At 42.7% G+C, this 18,076-nt stretch overlaps 1 protein-coding gene across 2 annotated transcripts in view; it reads left to right on the forward strand.

Moving 5' to 3' along the window:
- Window positions 1-18,076, forward strand: part of RASA2 (RAS p21 protein activator 2) — a 214,396-nt gene that overhangs the window by 179,426 nt on the left and 16,894 nt on the right. For both annotated transcript variants that reach the window (XM_077488567.1, XM_077488568.1), the window contains exons 21-23: window positions 3,768-3,976; window positions 7,004-7,107; window positions 10,321-10,501. In XM_077488567.1, coding sequence (XP_077344693.1) covers window positions 3,768-3,976; window positions 7,004-7,107; window positions 10,321-10,501 — 494 coding nt within the window. The remainder of the gene's footprint in view (window positions 1-3,767; window positions 3,977-7,003; window positions 7,108-10,320; window positions 10,502-18,076) is intronic.

An 18,076-nucleotide genomic window follows, 5' to 3' on the forward strand; every position in this document is an offset into this window, starting at 1 on the left:
CCTGCAAGTCGCACTATCTGGTTATCCACAAGGATAAAGTGGTGTTGCGTCCGCAACAGTCTTTTCTGCCGAAGGTGGTCTCGGCGTTTCACATCAATGAGGACATTGTGTTACCATCTTTGTGTCCTAAGCCGACACATCCTAAGGAGGTGGCCCTTCACGCTTTGGATGTGGTTCAGGCTCTGAAGGTGTATTTGTCTGCCACAGCTCTTTTTCGGAAGTCAGACTCACTGTTTATTTCAGTGGCTGGTCCAAAGGTCTCGTCTGCCACCATTTCCAGGTGGATCAGACAGATTGTAGTACAAGCCTATGCCTTGAAGGGGCAGGTGCCCCCCTTTCCGGTCTTGGCCCACTCCACAAGGGCAATCAGAACATCTTGGGCCTTCCGACACCAATCGTCTGTCGCTCATCTGTCCACATGTTTACCAAGTTCTACAAGGTAGATGTCAGTGCATCGGCTGATGCCTGTTTTGGCCGCAAAGTTTTGCAGCGGGCGTTTAGTTGCAATTGGGTATACAATATTTTTCCTTTTTCCTGTTTTTTTGGGTAAAAACGCAGCATCTTAATTTAATGCACTATTGCATTACATTCCGCAGTTTTGGGTAGTCACTCCTGTTGCGGGTACCCTGGTTTTGTGGTGCTTTTTCCACGCACTGTTTTTCGTGGGTAAAGTTACTCGTTTCCACTTGCCATGGTGGATGAAGTTCTTATGCTGTTTTCCCACCCTTCGTTTGACACTGCTTGGGGCGTCCCAATGGCTAAGAGAGGAGCTGTGTCGGTCAGTGAATATAAGAGAAAATAGGATTTTTTGTACTCAAAGGTGGTGTAACAACCCAATGGCTGAAAAGAGCTGTGTCGGTCGGTAAATTTACAGAGAAAATGATTTTGCGGAGAGTACAAAAAAATCCTATTTTTGTTGATTTGCTGCCTGAAATTAAGGCAGACCGTTTTTCTTCTATCCATCTGTAAATAAAAAAATAGAATCACTGAGTTGTAAAAAGGATCTCCCCCCTTGTGTTTTTAATTACAGCCTTTAGTCTGCTGGGATATGTCTCTACTAACTTTTCCCATCTAGCAGATTCCGTATAAATTGAAAGAAGCCCTCCCTTTTTCCCATTGATGAAGCAGTGAGCATCACGCAGGATTGTCCCATTCCATTATCTACCTCCTTTAGATATCTGGGGATTGAAATTCAGCTTCCCATATCAAGATTCCTCAAGACCAATCTGTTATCGATTTGTGGAGAATTTTCTATAGAAGGTTCAGAGATGGCAGAATTTACTGATCAACTTGTTGGGACAGATCTGTTTTAAGATGATCTTTCTTCCCAATTTTCTCTGTATCCTCTCGAACTCCCAAGTTTTTGTGACACTTTGGATCTTCAGGCATATTGACTCCATTATTGTCGTTTTTTTGTGGGGCTCCAGGGCGCCCAGGGTGTCTTTGGAGATGTTGAAGCTACCAGTTAGAATGGGAGGGTTGGCCCTTCCTGATTTGCGCTCCTATTTTCTGGCCTCACAGCTATCTTTTCTACACTGGCGGCTTTCCCTACAGACACCTAATGCCACTACCTTGTTGGAGGCAGCAGTTGCCACTTCATAAGAAACCCTCCAGAATATCCTCTAAAGAAAAGGGATCCCGGGAAAAAAAAAGTGGGTTCAGTTAGGGCACTACCTGGGAAAGTGTTCCACCTGTGCTCTCAACAGAAGAGGGACAAACCCCTGTGGCTGTCACCTAATAGTCCTCTATGGTGTAACAGATTACTGGGGGAGTTTCTAAAACTAAATGATGGCCAAAAGACCTGGGCAAAATATGGCATTAGTTATCTACATCACATTTGTCAGGGGAACAATCTTTCCACCTTTGCCCAGTTGATGGAGCAGTTTGGAATACCCAAGACTTGGTTTTTCCAATATGCACAACTGCGAAACGCAGTGCTTGCCCAGTTTGGGGGCCGGAATACGGGTACAGAATACAGACCTAGTGACAATTGGGCAAGAGGATCCAAAATGCATGGCCCTATACTCACCAATGGCTGTATCAGACTACCAAATGCTGAATACCCAGAGGCTGCAGTAATGAGCGTCCGGCTTGGGAGCTGAGGAGGCAAAGAAAAAAACAACCCAACAGAGCACAAACGGGGGGGCAGACGTGGCCGGGATGGGGGTGTGTGTCGCCAATAATGTCAACTGAAACATAAACGCATATGTATCAATAGATGCTGTCATAACATAGAAGTTAAAGTGGTTTATGATATATGCATGACCCAATCTGGTTCAATAATGGTATGGGCTTATAATCTAGGGGACAATAGAAAAAATAAATACCGGTTAAAAAAAAGTGTAGATAAAAAAAAAAAAAAAGACAAAAACAGTGTGATAGTGTGTTCCACATAGCATGTATCCAAGTCCATTGTATATGTCTACTAAAATAAGCATATATGTATATCAGTTGGTACTATACCAACAGAGCAACCATGAAATATACAATGTGATGAGAGATTATATATATATATATATATATAATATAAAATGTATGCATGTATGTGTGTGTGTAATATATATAAAAAATATTCTACACAAACCAATGTAGTTCAAAGCTAGATGGACTTGGAGACGTGTGTGCATGAATGAACCATGTGAGTGAACATAATATGTGAGACAATGTATATGGCAGACCATGCTGAAGTTAAGTGCTCAAATGTGAAGGGAGTGAATGGATGATTAGCATCCATCAAGGAATGTGGACTCTCCTTGAATGAAATGAAACAGGAAATGGGAAGTGACAGTGACTAGCCCCTAATTTATATCCCCAGAGGGCCCAGTGAGCTCCGCCTCCAACGCCTCGTGTGTGTGTGACAAGGCAACCAAACACGGATGACTCTCGCTAGCAAATGGGGGCACCCCTCCGTAGATGCCCCCAGTAATGCATGCTGACATACCAGGCAATAGCGGGCCAAAGCCGCATCTGCGAACGTCACCCGAGGGGCGTGGTTGCATGGCACCGATGTGTAGGTGGCCCTGCCTGTCCGAACGGGGCAGGGGGGGACATCAGGAGATATGAAAACCTCCCTTCTACACATTGCAGCTCCCGAGCTGGACGATAACCAATGCCACAAACAGGGAACGGCACCAAGAATCCATCTCCTGACTTGTGTCTGTACACAACTTTATCCTGGAAGTCTTGAGAGTGCCAGGAACTGAAATGCTCCAGGAAAACTTTTCATGCTAATCACAGCTGATCAAATGGCTTTGTGTGCGATTGAGAAGGCGATTAGCTACACCTGATTGAATTTACAAGTCATTTTTAAGAGGAGTGATCCTTTTTCTAACTCAGTGATTCTGTTTTTGAGGTTTTTTTTCCTGACATGTTAGAGTTATATCTTTCACTGTGGATGTTATAAGTTGCACTGAGTAAATACAGCTGGATAAAACAAAAACTGTGTCTGTCTTCATTTCAGGCTGCAGAGTAAGACAATTTGATTATTTTAAAGGGAGATGATTCTTTTCAGTACCCACTGTATGTGCTATATTTTCTGTCCTTGTATTTGTTTGACTTTGGTATAGGTTTTGTACCACAATATAATTTTTAGTGCCATTTATGTCTTGCCTTTACCTGTGTGCTGAAAATACACTTTGTGCTGTGTGCTTTGAAATCGGTATTACTGATTTCTGGTCCACTGTGTTGTGATATGTGCAGTGTCTGTGTCATCATCTGTGTGCACTGGATCATTGGAAGCAAATTTTATCCTCTGTTTTTATCAACAGATGTTTCAGGTGATCTATGGAGAGAAGCCCCTTTACATCCAGGCTAACAACTGTGTAGAGCTAAATGAATGGATAGAGGTGCTCAGTAGAATAAGCCGACGCAATCAGCGGAGACTTAGCAAGTATCACTCCTCTGCTTTCATTAGTGGAGCCTGGCTCTGCTGTAAGGCATCATCCGAAAGTGCTGAAGGCTGCCACATGTGCACTGTGTAAGTGTGACATTTTGACATTTTACTGTTGAAAATATGACTGATCATGCCAAAAAAAATCTTTTATATAAGGATAGTGATCATATGAAGCCATTTATTATCACATAGTTGTTTGGCTAATTTTTAAATCATAATGATAACCGAAATCACTCAAATGATGCTGATCAAAAGTTTTGTTTGGCCTTGGTGTACAGACACACAAGGTGACACACCGTTTAAAGTGGCAATTAAAGGTAGCTTTTTAAATTGCAATTCATGTCTTTGTATAAATTGTCAATGAGTTTATCTCACGTGAATGCAAATAAGTGAGTTATTTATTTACACTATTATATTCACGATATCTGTTCTTAAGATATAGGTTTTGTATTAAGTAGTCCTTTCGCTCTATCTGGGAGCGCAACACCATTTTTTTTACTTATTTACATTTAGATGAGAGCCAACTCATAAAGTGTTTGCTGCACCCAGTCGGATAGAATGTTTTCCTTCTGTTTTTAATTTCTATATACAGCGCAGGAGCCCTTATATACATTCTCACGTGAATGCGTTGAGCAGAGTAGATACTGGCCCACGAGGAGCGGAAAAGGACTGTCAAAAGACCTGCCTAACAAGGTAATGGAACTTTATAAAGATGGAAAGGGATATGAAAAGATATCCAAAGCCTTGAATATGCCAGTCAGTACTGTTCAATCACTTATTAAGAAGTGGAAAATTCAGGGATCTCTTAATACCAAGCCAGGGTCAGGTAAAACCAGAAAGATTGCAGCCACAACTGCCAGAGGAATAGTTTGGAATACAAAGAAAAACCCACAGGTAACCTCAGGATAAATACAGGCTGCTCTGGAAAAAAAATAGCGTTGTTTTTAAGGAGCACAATATGACCATAATTGAACAAAAATAATCTGCGTGGTCGAGCTGAAGGAGGAGTTGGATGACTTGCTCTAGTTTAGAGGAATCCCCAGAGATCTCGTATTGCATCTGTCATTCCACAAATATGAATGTGGATTACCATACCGAAGAACCAAAATGTGCAAGAAAATTGGGACGCGTTCCCAGACAGTCGGTATATAGTGACCCCAGATGGTATGTTGTCAAAGATTGTTTATGGGACTCAAAATATTTGATTACAACAGCAAATATAAATTATAAAGGTAAGGTTTATCATTTAAATTTGCTGTTGTAATTGAATTTTGAGTCCATTAAACATAATCCTTTTGGATAGCATACTGTCTGGGGTCAGCAATATACTGATTGCCTGGGAAATGTTCTCAATTTTCTTTGCACAATCTGCATGGTCGAGTTGCCGGAAAGAAGCCTTTACGATGCTAATGCCTCAAAAAATGATGTTTACAATATGGCCGAGAACACCTTGACATGAGTCATTGGGCGCAGTAAAGGCTTCTTTCTCGACCATGCAGATGATTTTTGTTCAGCTATCGTATTGTACTCCTTAAAAACAACCACACCATATTTTTCCAGAGCAGCCTGTATTTCTCTTGAGGTTATCTGGGCTTTTCTTTGTATCCTAAATAATTCTTCTGGTAGTTGTGGCTGCAATCTTTCCTAGTCTACCTAACCTTGGCTTGGTATCAAGAGATCCCTGAATTTGTTCACCTCTTAAGTGATTGAACAGTACTTATTGGCTAACTGAAGGCTTAGCATATCTTTTATATCCTTTTCCATCTCTATAAAGTTCCATTACCTTGTTATACAGGTCTTTTCTTTATCCTGCTCTCCATGGCTCAGTATCCAGCCTGCTCAGTGCATTCATGTGAGGGCTAACGCATTGGCTTACACACACACACTAGTTGTAATTTAAAAATTCATGTGTGATATTAACCTTTTAATTGCCATTTTAACCTGTGGGTGTCTTGTGTGTCTGTACCAAGACCAAACATGTCAGTAGAGATCTCCTTTAACCACTTTCAGACCAAACCATTTTGCTGGCTTAAGACCAGACCACTTTTTGTGATTCGGCACTGCGTCGCTTTAACTGACAATTGCGCGGTCGTGCGACATGTCTCCCAAACAAAATTGACATCCTTTTTTTTTCCCCCACAAATAGAGCTTTCTTTTGGTGGTATTTGATCACCCCTTTGGTTTTTATTTTTTGCACTATAAACAAAAATAGAGCGACAATTTGGAAAAAAAATGTATTATTTTTTACTTTTTGTTATAATAAATATCCCCCAAAAATATATAAAAAAAACAGTTTTTTCCCTCAGTTTAGGACGATACATATTCTTTTTCTAGCGTTTACAAAATAGGGGATAGTTTTATGGCATTTTTATACATTTTTTATTTATTTTTTAATAGTAATGGCGGCGATCAGCGATTTTTATTGTGACTGCGACATTATGGCGGACACATCGGATCTTTTTGACACATTTTTGGTACCATTGTCATTTATACAGCAATCCGTGCTATACAAATGCACTGATTCCTGTGTAAATGACACTGACAGTGAAGGGGTTAACTAGGGGGTGGCAGTGTTAGGGGTTAAGTGTTCCTAGGGGCGTGTTACTAACTGTGGGGGGCTGGGCTTTGTGTTGGTGAACACTGATCTCTGCTCCAATCGCATGGAGCAGAGATCAGTGTCGCTTGTTCCTAGACAGAACGGGGCAATGCTGTTTACAACGGCATCTCCCCTTTAAGCCTCTCCGCGAGACTATCGCGGGTATCCCCGTGGAGATTGAGTCCGCGGGGCCCGCGACCGGACTCACAGGGGTCCCGACAGCATATAGAAATGGACGTACCTGTACGCCAATATGCTTGCCCGTGCCATTCTGCTGATGTACATCGCCGCGCGCCGGTCAGGAAGTGGTTAAAGATATACATTGTGTGACTGTTGTTCTCTGCAACTGTATCTGGAGCTCAGTAGATTTGAAGCTGTCCACACGAAGTGTCTGGCTTCTATCACATCAGTGACATGGGAATTGGTGTCCCTGCAGCTGTGTATCAGAGTGTTCTGTGTTTGGTACAGTATGTCATGAACTAATTAAGATTTTGCTCTGATCTTCATTTTAACAGAAATGTTCCAGCTGACGTAGCATTGGATATAGATGGAGACCGTGAATGTGAGAGGATATATTCCCTATTCAGCAGGAGCATGCCTAAGCTACAGAAGATGGAGGGTAATTCCACTAAGGGTTCAAACAATGATAATCTTGTGGGCTTGTTTGTCCATATGCTAGTTGCATGTTGTGGGAGATTGGTTGCTCATCAGTTATTATTGAACATTATGCCAAGATCACTACTAGTATGGAGCATGATAACCATGTACGGATCTATCCCTTTACGTTTCACAGAACACTTTTTTATTTTTTTATTTTTTTTATATTATAATTAATGTGCCAAACCCTCCTTTTACCCGTACATGGGCAGTCATGCGTTTTTAGGTGACTCACCTTGGGCTTTGAATCCTGGCAGAAGAAACTTTTGCATGCATGGTCAAAAGTGTCTGATAAATTTGTTTGGCATGCCTGCTGATCTTTCAGGTCAGCTGTGGGGATCAACGTTAAGTGTGGCTTATACAAGCAACAGTGAACAGACAGTGAAACTAGGAAAATTCCTCTCCGAAACTCGGGCAGTCACCTGCGGAGTCCCTCAAGGCTCTCCGTTGTCACCCGTTCTCCAACATTTACATTCGCCCACTCCTTCAAATCATCAGATGCTCAGATCTCTGCTTCCACTCTTACGCTGACGACACGCAACTTTATTTCCGGATCAATGGAAAAAAAGATCACCAACAACAACTTGAAAATTGCCTCAAATCAATAGAGGACTGGATGACCACCAACTCCCTCCAGCTGAACCAATCAAAGACAGAGCTTCTTATCTTACACCCAAATCATAAGCCCGCAACCAAAACCTCCTGGTCTCCACCAACCGTCTTTGGGCAGAATATCTCCCCAAAGACCAAAGCGAAGAGTCTCGGGGTTATTTTAGACGCACAAATGTCAATGGATGCGCAAATAGGATCTGTAGTCAGTCGATCTCACCATCTGCTGCGCATGCTTCGCAGACTCATCCCTTTTATCCCAAAGAATGACAAAGCAGTGGTAGTTGGAACAATCATTAATTCACAACTGGACTACGCAAACTCGCTTTACATAGGATTACCACAATATCAACTTGCGCGATTACAACTGATCCAAAACACGGCGGCAAGGCTGATAACAGGAAAAAAAACCTGGGAATCCATTTCTCCTTCACTGAGGAGCTTACATTGGCTAACCGTAAAAAATCGGATCATGTTCAAGACCCTGTGCCTCACCCACAAATGCGTGCATAGAGAAGCCCTGCAATACCTAATGGAGAAAATAAATCATTACACACCAAACCGCAGTCTTCGATCAGCCAACAAAAACCTCCTCCTCGTGCCCAAAGCCCGGTATAAATCCAAGGGTGATCGGAGATTCGCTGTCCAAGGGCCTCGGCTATGGAATGCTCTACCAATCAACATCCGCCTGGAAGAAAATCACCTGGCTTTTAGGAAAAAACTCAAGACCTTCCTCTTTTAGCAGATGATCAAAGCTCGCCACAGCGCCTAGAGGCGATTCAGTTCGCATTGTGCGCTATATAAGTATTTCATTCATTCATTCATTCAACTGTTTGGTAGATAAATATAAAGTGACCCTTCACAACAGTCAGAGAGAAAGGGTTGAACTTGAGCGATCAGCAGTGTTTGATCATTCAGTTCTCACTGCAAAGCTGGCAGGGGATAAATGCAACATCAGCTCAATGCTGCATCGACTTAGGGGAGTATAATTGTGTGTTTTTTTTTTTTATTTATTTTTTTAATCCAGATCTCCTCTTAAACCTGATGAGCCTCGCCTGCATTTTCTTGGGTGAAGTGGCCACATCTTGCCGACTGTAGATAAATACAGAGGTGCTGCTACTGTGGCCTTTTTTTTTTATTTTTGACTAGATCCACTTGCCGTGTTGGCTAAAAAAAAAAAAAAAAAAAAAAAGGTTGTGGACATAGATGGCATGTGGAAACTAGGAGTCTTGACTTCACTTGTTTCATGCTTGTGCTGGGTCAGTGACTGAAAGTAATTCAATGGATCAGCATGGCAGCTAGCATTTGAGAGGAAAGTCTGCAATGGCAGCACTGCATATTTCTGTCATAATAGTATGTTTCAACAAATGTGATGCAATTGTTTTAAGGGGGACTTCATTTAAATTTTTCTGTGCTCCAATTTTCATAAAGTGTTGTCCATAAAAAAAACATTCCTTGTTTCAACGTGAAACCACCTATGGACAACACAATCACTTTTTCCTAGTTTTTTTGTTCTGTATATCGGACCCAAATGGCTGATCTTGGTTGCCCTTGTAGCCAAAGTCCATTTACTCATCTGCATTTTCTCAAATTTTTCTTATAGTTTAGTACAAAGTGTCCATAGACATCTAGCAAAACCAGGCTCAAATTGTTACGTTTTTTGTTTATAGCGCAAAAAAAATAAAAACCGCAGAGGTGATCAAATGGCACCAAAAAAAAGCTCTATTTGTGGGGAAAAAAGGACATACATTTTTGTTTGGATACAACGTTGCACGACCATGCAATTTTCAGTTAAAGCAACAGTGCCATATCGCAAAAAAAATGGCCTAGTCAGGAAGGGGGCAAATTCTTCCGGGGCTGACGTGGTTACGCTAGTGCCATAACCAATACCTCTCCATTTCCTAGTTCAGAGAGGCTTCTTTCTCTTGCAGTGTCCTATGAAAATACCCTAGTATGCAGGAATTGGAATTCTCCTCCCCTTGTACTGCATGCATTAATAAAAATACACAGTTCTGTAGCGTAGAGTGGTAAGGTACTCCTCTGCTCCTCACTCCTCCCCTCTCCAAGCTAGCAAACTGACTGGAGACTGGACTGACCACTGTTAATATTTTCGTAATGAAGATCAGAAGTTCAAGGAAGCGGCACTATGTAGGGCACAAGGACATTAAAAATGCTGAACTCTGCTGGATAAGCATTTTTAACAAATAGTTTACTGGGGAATGTGTATTATTGTGCTGAATGTGTTAAACAAAAAGAAAACAGAGTTAAATACTACTTACTATAATGTGAAATATTCACTAAATGGCATTAAAACCTTGTATTGAATTCCTCTATTCATTGTTAACTTATTCCTTGGCACTTGACAGAATATGCAGACCATGAGAAAAGTGTATGCTACTGAAGGATCTTATGAAGTTTTGTTGCAAATATTTTCATTCAAACGTTCACATTTACCATGGGGCTAGATTTTTTTACTTTTGATGCCAATTAAACCTTCCTTGTTTGGGGCTAAGGGAAAATTTTGCCTTGGTTATCATGTGAATTAGATTATTCTTTCACTTTTCAGAGGCTTGCGGTAGCATTGCTGTATACCAGGGTCCACAAGAGCACAGTGAATACCACTTTACCATAGATGATTCCGTGGAGACATTCAAGACCATCCAACAGATTAAAGCAATGGTAGAGAAGCTGAATGAACCACACGAGAAATACAAAAAATATTGTACCAGTGCAAAATATGGCAGCCAGTAAGTATCAGTATATTAGGTAGTATTCTCAATGTGATTACATTTCTTGCTGTGTCCATTCACTTTACCTGTGTCCCTCAATGGACAAAAAGAAGTCATAATCCTTCTGGCGATACAGCAATCTACATGAGGTTTAGACACTGGCAAACAAACGGTTGACCAGCCCAAGTTATATACTGAATTTCAGAATGCAGGCGTTGCTTAAATCCCTATAACGTATACGGTATACTGAGTAGCTCTCTCCTGTCTATGAAAAGTTTATAATAACTCAGGTTGTTGGGTTAATTTCACACTGGTAATCCTTGTAGCCTGGAGTAGACCCCATTCGCCTTTTTTTCCAGCAGCTCCACATGCAGGCTTGCTATCTGAGTCTCCGTTGCACTCTGCAGACCGATTTCATCCTCCTTCATTAAGTCCAACACCCCACTTTCAGATCTAACCCTTAGCCCAGGAAGAACGGGAGGGCTGTGAAATGGCTCCACCACATTTTCTAATAAAAATAGAACAAGAGAAACTACTTCCTTTCTGCAGTATAAAAAAAACTATTATTCCAACAATGCTGCCACTCGCATAAAATCAGGTTAGTCAAGCATGGCAATAAGACATTCCCCATTGTTGGTCACTTATTAGGGCCATTAAGAGAGAAGTAAGTAGCTTAGCCAGCTGCCTGTAAGACAGAGGTGTCCAAACCTTTTTCAAAGAGGACCAGATTTGATGAAGTGAACGTGCGTGTGGTCCGACCATTTTCCCTGACATTCTTTGAACCATTAAAATTCGGTCTGTGTGTAAGTTCGAGCACTAATACATTGCCCAACAAGAATTCTCTTGCCTTTGTGGCTGTGTGTGAGTAAAGAGATGATCTCGGGCGTGTTATTTGGATATACCATATTTATTGGCGTATAACACGCATCTTCACTTTAAGAGGGAAGTTTCAGGAGAAAAACTTAAATTTTAAATAAAGAACTATGAAGCAAAATAAGGGTCAGTGCCCATCTGCAGCCCCACCATTGTCATCAGTGCAGCACCCAGTATGGCCAGGAATGCAGCCCCCCATCATTGTCTGGAATGCAGCCCCCCATCATTGCAATCAGTGCAGCCTGACTGATGCCCATCCATCTGCAGCCTCGGAGGGGGAAAGGGAGGGGGCGGGACGAGCACCAAAAGATTAGATACAGGAGAAACTGTTTTCTCGGCGGCCTCTTTAATGCCTCCTTTGATGGACAGAACAGTAGTCCAATGGCAGCGCTAGAGACGGGACTTCCTATTACAGAGGCTACCGTGTAAACAGGAACTCGTCCCCTCCAAGGCATCTGAACATGTATATCTTTTGTGAGCCCAGTGCTGGGAGATCGTATTATCGTCCAAATAACCAGGCGGGCCATTCAAAACCAGAACGGCCCGTGGGTCGGACTGTGGACATGCCTGCTGTAAGGCATCTAGGTGGAACCCAGTATTATTGTCAGGATACCTCCAGAGTCTGGAGTGACTCTGTCAGTGAACAGTGGGCTATAACCCACTGTCGGCTGATTCTGGGTCACGGGAGGGCACTAGTAAGTGCCCTCCTGGGACCCACATGGGAAGTATGACCAAAAGAGCTTTGACCATACTTCTCTTTTAAAAGATAAGTAATAAAAAAAAAAAAAATAGATGCACATTTTTTTTTATGCAGGTAAAAATGTGTGCATTTATTTTTTCTTAGGAGCATGCAGAGAATTGTACTTGCGATCAGCAGATCGCAGGTGCAATGTCAGGCATCTGCAGACTGTTAGTACAATCTTTTTTACGGGCATGCAGTTTTTGAAGTCCAGGAAGTACAAGAGCACTTACCTGCACCCTCAGTTCATTGAGAACTGCAAGCTGTCTGGTGTGCTTTTTGTGACAGTGGGTGCAAGGAGAGGATCCCCTACCAGCTGTCATAATGTGATATCTGGTCTGGTTACGGGCAGATGCTTTAGTAACATGTTACACCCTGAATATGGTTGTAACCTGTTACTTAAGGTGAACTTACCCCCAGTAATAATAAAGTAATCAGTGCTTTCAATCAGTGAAACCTAAAACATTCAAAAGAGAAGTAAAGGTGTTTTTTGTCTTTTTTTTAGGAATTCTACTTACCCAGTGGATGCAGCATCGGTCCAATGCTGCATCTGTCCCCCGGCGCCTCTACACTGAGAACTGAGCCATCGAACACAGACGATCACTCAGCTGTAGACTTTTAGTCACAGCGCTCTGCTCCCTCCTCACTCATTGGAGCACTGGGCGGTGGAGGGGGCAGCCTACTTGGGCTCTCAGTGGCTCGCTGAGAGGCTGAGCCTGGTGTCGGTCCAGCTACCTGGCGGGTTCCGACTCTGTGGTCATGAGGACGCAGTGCCTGAACTGACAGCAGTGATGTCAGCAGAGAGCAGACTTCAGCCTGCTCTCTGCTGAAAACAAACTGCACTCCTGTGAGCCATAGGAGAAGTACAGCCAAACAAGCTTTGGCTGGACTTCTCCTTTAAAATAAATCAACAGTAATGTCCAGTTTGTATCAAAGTGCTGCACAACATTCCAATTGGTATCAGAGTGCTTTAGCTTATATCAAGGTGCTCTCCAACTTTCCACAGTGTATCAAAGTTTTTCAGTTTATAAATAAAGTGCTCCACAACCATCTTCCACTGTGTTGTATGTCTCTGATGATGTCCGATGATGAAATGCGTTGGACGGATCTAGGCACACTGACGTCACTCTGCAGGGTTACCCACTCGCACCATGCAGGGAAGCTGGTGGAGCCGGCATCTACACAGGACTGTGCTTGTGCAGGACAGTGCCGGGACAAAGGCATAGTCTGATGTGAGTGCAATTTGTTTTGCTATTTACATTTTAAATAAAAGGTTTTATGCTGTGGCACCTTCTGTTTCTTGTATAGTCCCAAAGGATGATATTGCAAAGGAGGAAAGCTATTGAAGATCTATAGGTGGCTTAAGTTAACAGTGATAATTGTTGCTGGGAGATTTATTCACAGTGTTAGACCCGCTTGTAACCAATGTGAGTTCTTGCCCATTGGGAGTTTTCTGCACCAGCATGGGTGAAGTACAGCACAGGGAGAGTGTTGTGGAGCACTTTGTTTATAAATTGAAACACTTTGCTACAAGGTGGAAAATTGGGAGAGTAGCTTTAGGTTTATGGGTAAAGGGTTATTATGCATAGCACGGTGTTAAAACATATATTCAATAACTAAGGGCCAGCTCCTGTCACGGTTAGCAAAGGTTGACTTTTCTCCACTGTCCAATACCATTGCCAGACGCCAAAGTTTTTCCAAGGTGGAATCTGTGTATGTTATGTTAATTCATATACATAATGCAATTTTTAATAGACATGTTGGTTTAATCTCTTCATGCTGGCCATAGGCCTCTTAGCGAGTGAGCCTCAACACCTCAAGAGGCCGCATACAGTGGATATAAAAAGTCTACACACCACGGTTAAAATGTCAGGTTTCTGTGATGTAAAAAATCAGATAAATCATTTCAGAACTTTTTCCACCTTTTAAAGGGTAAGTTCACCTTTTTGTCCATTTATTTATTTTTGCACCAATTTAGCATTCATGTACTTTTTGCAAAAAATCAAAGCTTTCCATGAAATCTACAGTCGCTTACTTTTCTTGTCCTAATCCATTTTCCTAGACATTTTCATTAGTAATGTCTCCTTCATGATCAGACTTTAGGTCATGGCACAGGAATGAGTTGACCTGCTGATCTCATTAGCACACACCCTGCATCAGCCAGCCTCCCATTCATTCCCAGGTGCAAATTTTTTAATTAAATGCAATCAATCAGTGATCACCCATCTCACTAATAACACAATATACAATCATATTGCATAGTGTATGGCCATGTTGATGCACCTAAAATGAGTAGTTGTGCTTTCAGTGCCATTATTTATCAATGGCACACCAAACACAGACGCAAACACACATTTTGCTGTGTGAAAAAAAACAAGGGGCAAAGGCTGCAAAACGCACAGTACAACACAAATCTCAAAACGCCAAAATGTCCCATTAACCACATGTAGTGCAGCCAATTGAAATCAACAGCCTGCCCTATGCGCGTCACAGGAAAAACGAGACGCAAAATGTGCGCTCACTATGCTAGATGTGAATGGGGCCTGAAAGTGAAATTGGTGTGATAACACAAGAACGAAGCTCCATTCACATCTGTGTGTTTCCTTGCATTTCAGAAATGTGCTGCACCAAAAATCGCAGTAAAAAAAAGTACCAAGCTCCACTTTAAAAAATAAATAAATAAATAGTTCTGAAGCATCTTTGGGGCAATTATGTGTAGGGCAGCCCATTCAGGTGGCTGTCCTATGTGTGATGAGTGAAAATGCTACAAAATTCCGCCAGCCTCCCCAACTGGAAATGCGAGTTACTGCTATGCAGTGATGTGAAAGACGTGAACGATGCTTGACAGCTGATTGTTTTTGTCCACTCCCTCCTATGTACTTGTATAAAGGTGGCATACACTAAGCAATCTCATTGTGTGAGAAGGGTGATCACTGATTGATTGCATTTAATTTAATAAATGTGCACCTGGGAATGGGAGGGTGGATAATGCCTGTTGTGTGTTAATGAGGTCATCTGGTTAACTCCTGTGTCATGACCTAAAGTCTGATCAGGAAGAAGACATTAATAATGGAAACGTATGGAAAATTGGATTAGGACAAGAAAAAGTAAGTAAGTGACTGTAGATTTAATGGTCTCTGTACTGCCATGCTCCAGGTTTACCATTCTCCCAAGGCTGCTGGACACCCTGGGAAGAATCCACTCTATTGGGCCATTCCCCAACAATTCTGGTGGCCTACTCTGTGCTGATGTAACCGCCTTCGTAGCTGCCTGTTCTGTGTGTGCTCAGAGTAAGACTCCACAAAACCTTCCAGTGGGTCTCCTACAACCCATACCTAATGGAAAGAGGCCCTGGACCCACCTGTTTATGGATTTCATTGTGGAGTTACCCAACTCCTAGGGCAGCACAGTTATCTTTATGATGGTTGACCGGTTCTCGAAAATGTCTCATTGTAGTCCACTTCAGAAGTTGCCAATTTCTAAGGAATTGGCTTCCATTTTTGCTCGGGAGATCTTTCGCTTGCATGGGCTACCCAAGGTTATTGTCTCAGACAGGCGTAGTCAGTTTGTGTCCCGGTTATGGTGAGCCTTTGTGCACAGTTGGGAATTCAGCTTGCTTTCTCCTCTGCGTATCACCTGCAGTCTAATGGGGCTGCAGAACGAGCCAATCAGTCCTTGGAGCAATTCCTACATTGCTATATTTCTGACCATCATAACTGGTCAGACCTCTTACCGGGGGCAGATTTCTCACAATAGTGCCTTGAATTCTGCTTCCCGATTGTTCCCGTTTTATGGCAAACTATGGTTTTCATGTTGCCTGACTCGTTTATTCCGCAGAGTATTCCTCTGTTACAGGAGCATCTTTGTGGTGTTCGTTTCCCGTTCATTCTTCGTGGGATTAACCCAGTGGCTTAAGCATTAGACCTTCCTTCTAATATGTGTATCTCAAATGTATTTCATGTCTCTTTATTTAAACCTTTGGTCTGCAACCGCTTTACCACCTCGGTGCCACATCCTCACCCTATTCAGGTTGAGAGCCATAAGGAGTATGAAGTACAGTCCATTGTTGTCCCATAGGTTCCGTGGGAGCATACAGTACCTGGTGCATTGGAAAGGGTATGGTCCAGAGGGGCGCTCTTGGGTTCCATCCTCGGACATGCATGCCCCTGTCGTCCTCCGTGATTTCCATAGGCGCTTCCCCCTCAAGCCTCGTGGTCCTCCAAGGGGGGAGGGGGTACTGTCAGGGCTGGGACCAGCCCTTTCTTCTCTGAGCTCGCAGCTCAGCGGTCTCATTGCCAGCTCCTATCTCTCCACAGTGACTCACCTGTTGATGATCCTTCTCACTGATCCTGCCTGTTTAATTCATCCAGTCCAGATGATCTCTGCCTTCACCTTGGTCACATCTCTAGAGAACGCTCTCCTGTGTTCCTATTAGACATGCTTGGCTGACATTCCTTCTGGCTCCCTGACATTTTGGCTTGTCTGACTATCCGTTCCGGTTCCTGAACTCTGGCAATGTTTTGAATACGTTTAACTCTGTTTACCTTTTTTGTTATTAAACAAGTGGGATTTAACTGTACTTCTGTCTCAGTCTGATTTTATGATTTCTGACATCCTGTTGCTTCTATACAAAGATTGGAAGCATCTGGATAAGTTGTTTCCTCTAAACACTTACTGGGTTTCTATCCATTTGGTGCAGACTTTTTTCAAAAGGTTTTTTTTCCTCTGAATACAGCCATGTCTCCCTTTAACAAAGTTACTACCATATACCAGTGGAGGATGCACCCACTACTGGGGACCTAACTGATAAGTGGAAACTATCTAAAACTCTGTTCTCACTGGCGGGTCCAGCTCTACACCTGATTCTGGCTGTGTTCTATACCGTGCCCCCTTATCCAGGATTTTCCTAGGAATGTGTGTTTATGGGACTATATTGCATTGCTTACTAGAAGCCCTCCCACCTTCTCTCGTACATGTCTTTGGTTGGTATATATGTGTAAGGCACATGGGCTGGACTGCAGAACTGACAAGCAAAATACATTTAATCCAAATGACCCTTTTGAGGGACAGCACTTTTATAAACTAGCATTCCCCTGCATGAATGCGCACCACCACTTTCTGGAGGGGGTAGATGGCTCCTGACTTTTGTGAATGCTTGGACAGTTTGGGTTCCAGGTGCCAAGGTGCAAGAGATGGTCTCCCAGGGTTTCAAACTCCATTTTAGTTCACTGCCCCTTTTTGTTTTCTCACTTTAAATCTTTCTGTGTCTTCTCACAGACTGGCAAATTTCTAGCAGGCTCCCCAGGCTTTTTGGATCAAGGTGTCATGGCCCTGTTCACTTATTTCTCTATGTTCAACGATAGACCTTACAGGAAGAGGATTTCTATCAGGGGACATAGAAGGCATACTTCATTTTGTGTAAGTCCAGGGGCCACTCAAGCCACTTCTTACTGCAGAGAGACATTCTTCTCTTCTCGCTCACAAGATTGCTTTCCTTGTAGCTGTCACTTCTGTAAGGTGAGCGTCTGAATGGGTGGCTTTTAGGTCTTGCATAGGGACAAGGTGGTGTTGTGGCCCCAGATTTCCTTCTTGCCTAGGGTATTCTCTGCCTCTCACCTTAATCAGGACATAGTTCTTCCATCCCTTTGTCCAGCCTTTGGTTCATCTTGGTAAAATTCCCCTCCCTTGTTTGGATGTTGTTCAGGCAGTGTGCAAATCTTTTAACCACTGCTTCTTTCAGAAAGACCGATTTCTTTTCTGCTTATCTGGAAGGGCACCAGGGAATGATCTCAAGGATCTTTACCAGAGCTGTGAATGCCTCTTGGGCTTTTGCTCTATTCTGCATCAGGCTTCTGTTTCAAAAATATGCAAGGTTGCCACCTTGGCTTTTGTGCATATATTTTCTTAGGATATACAAGGTGGATGTTTCTCCCTTTTTTATCTGATGCCAGCTTTGTGCATTAGGTCCTTCAAGCTGCTGA

The sequence above is a fragment of the Lithobates pipiens genome, unplaced genomic scaffold (assembly GCF_037356315.1).
Source record: "Lithobates pipiens isolate NorthernLeopardFrog02 unplaced genomic scaffold, aLitPip1_a1.2 Scaffold_18, whole genome shotgun sequence".
NCBI classification, from domain to species: domain Eukaryota; kingdom Metazoa; phylum Chordata; class Amphibia; order Anura; family Ranidae; genus Lithobates; species Lithobates pipiens.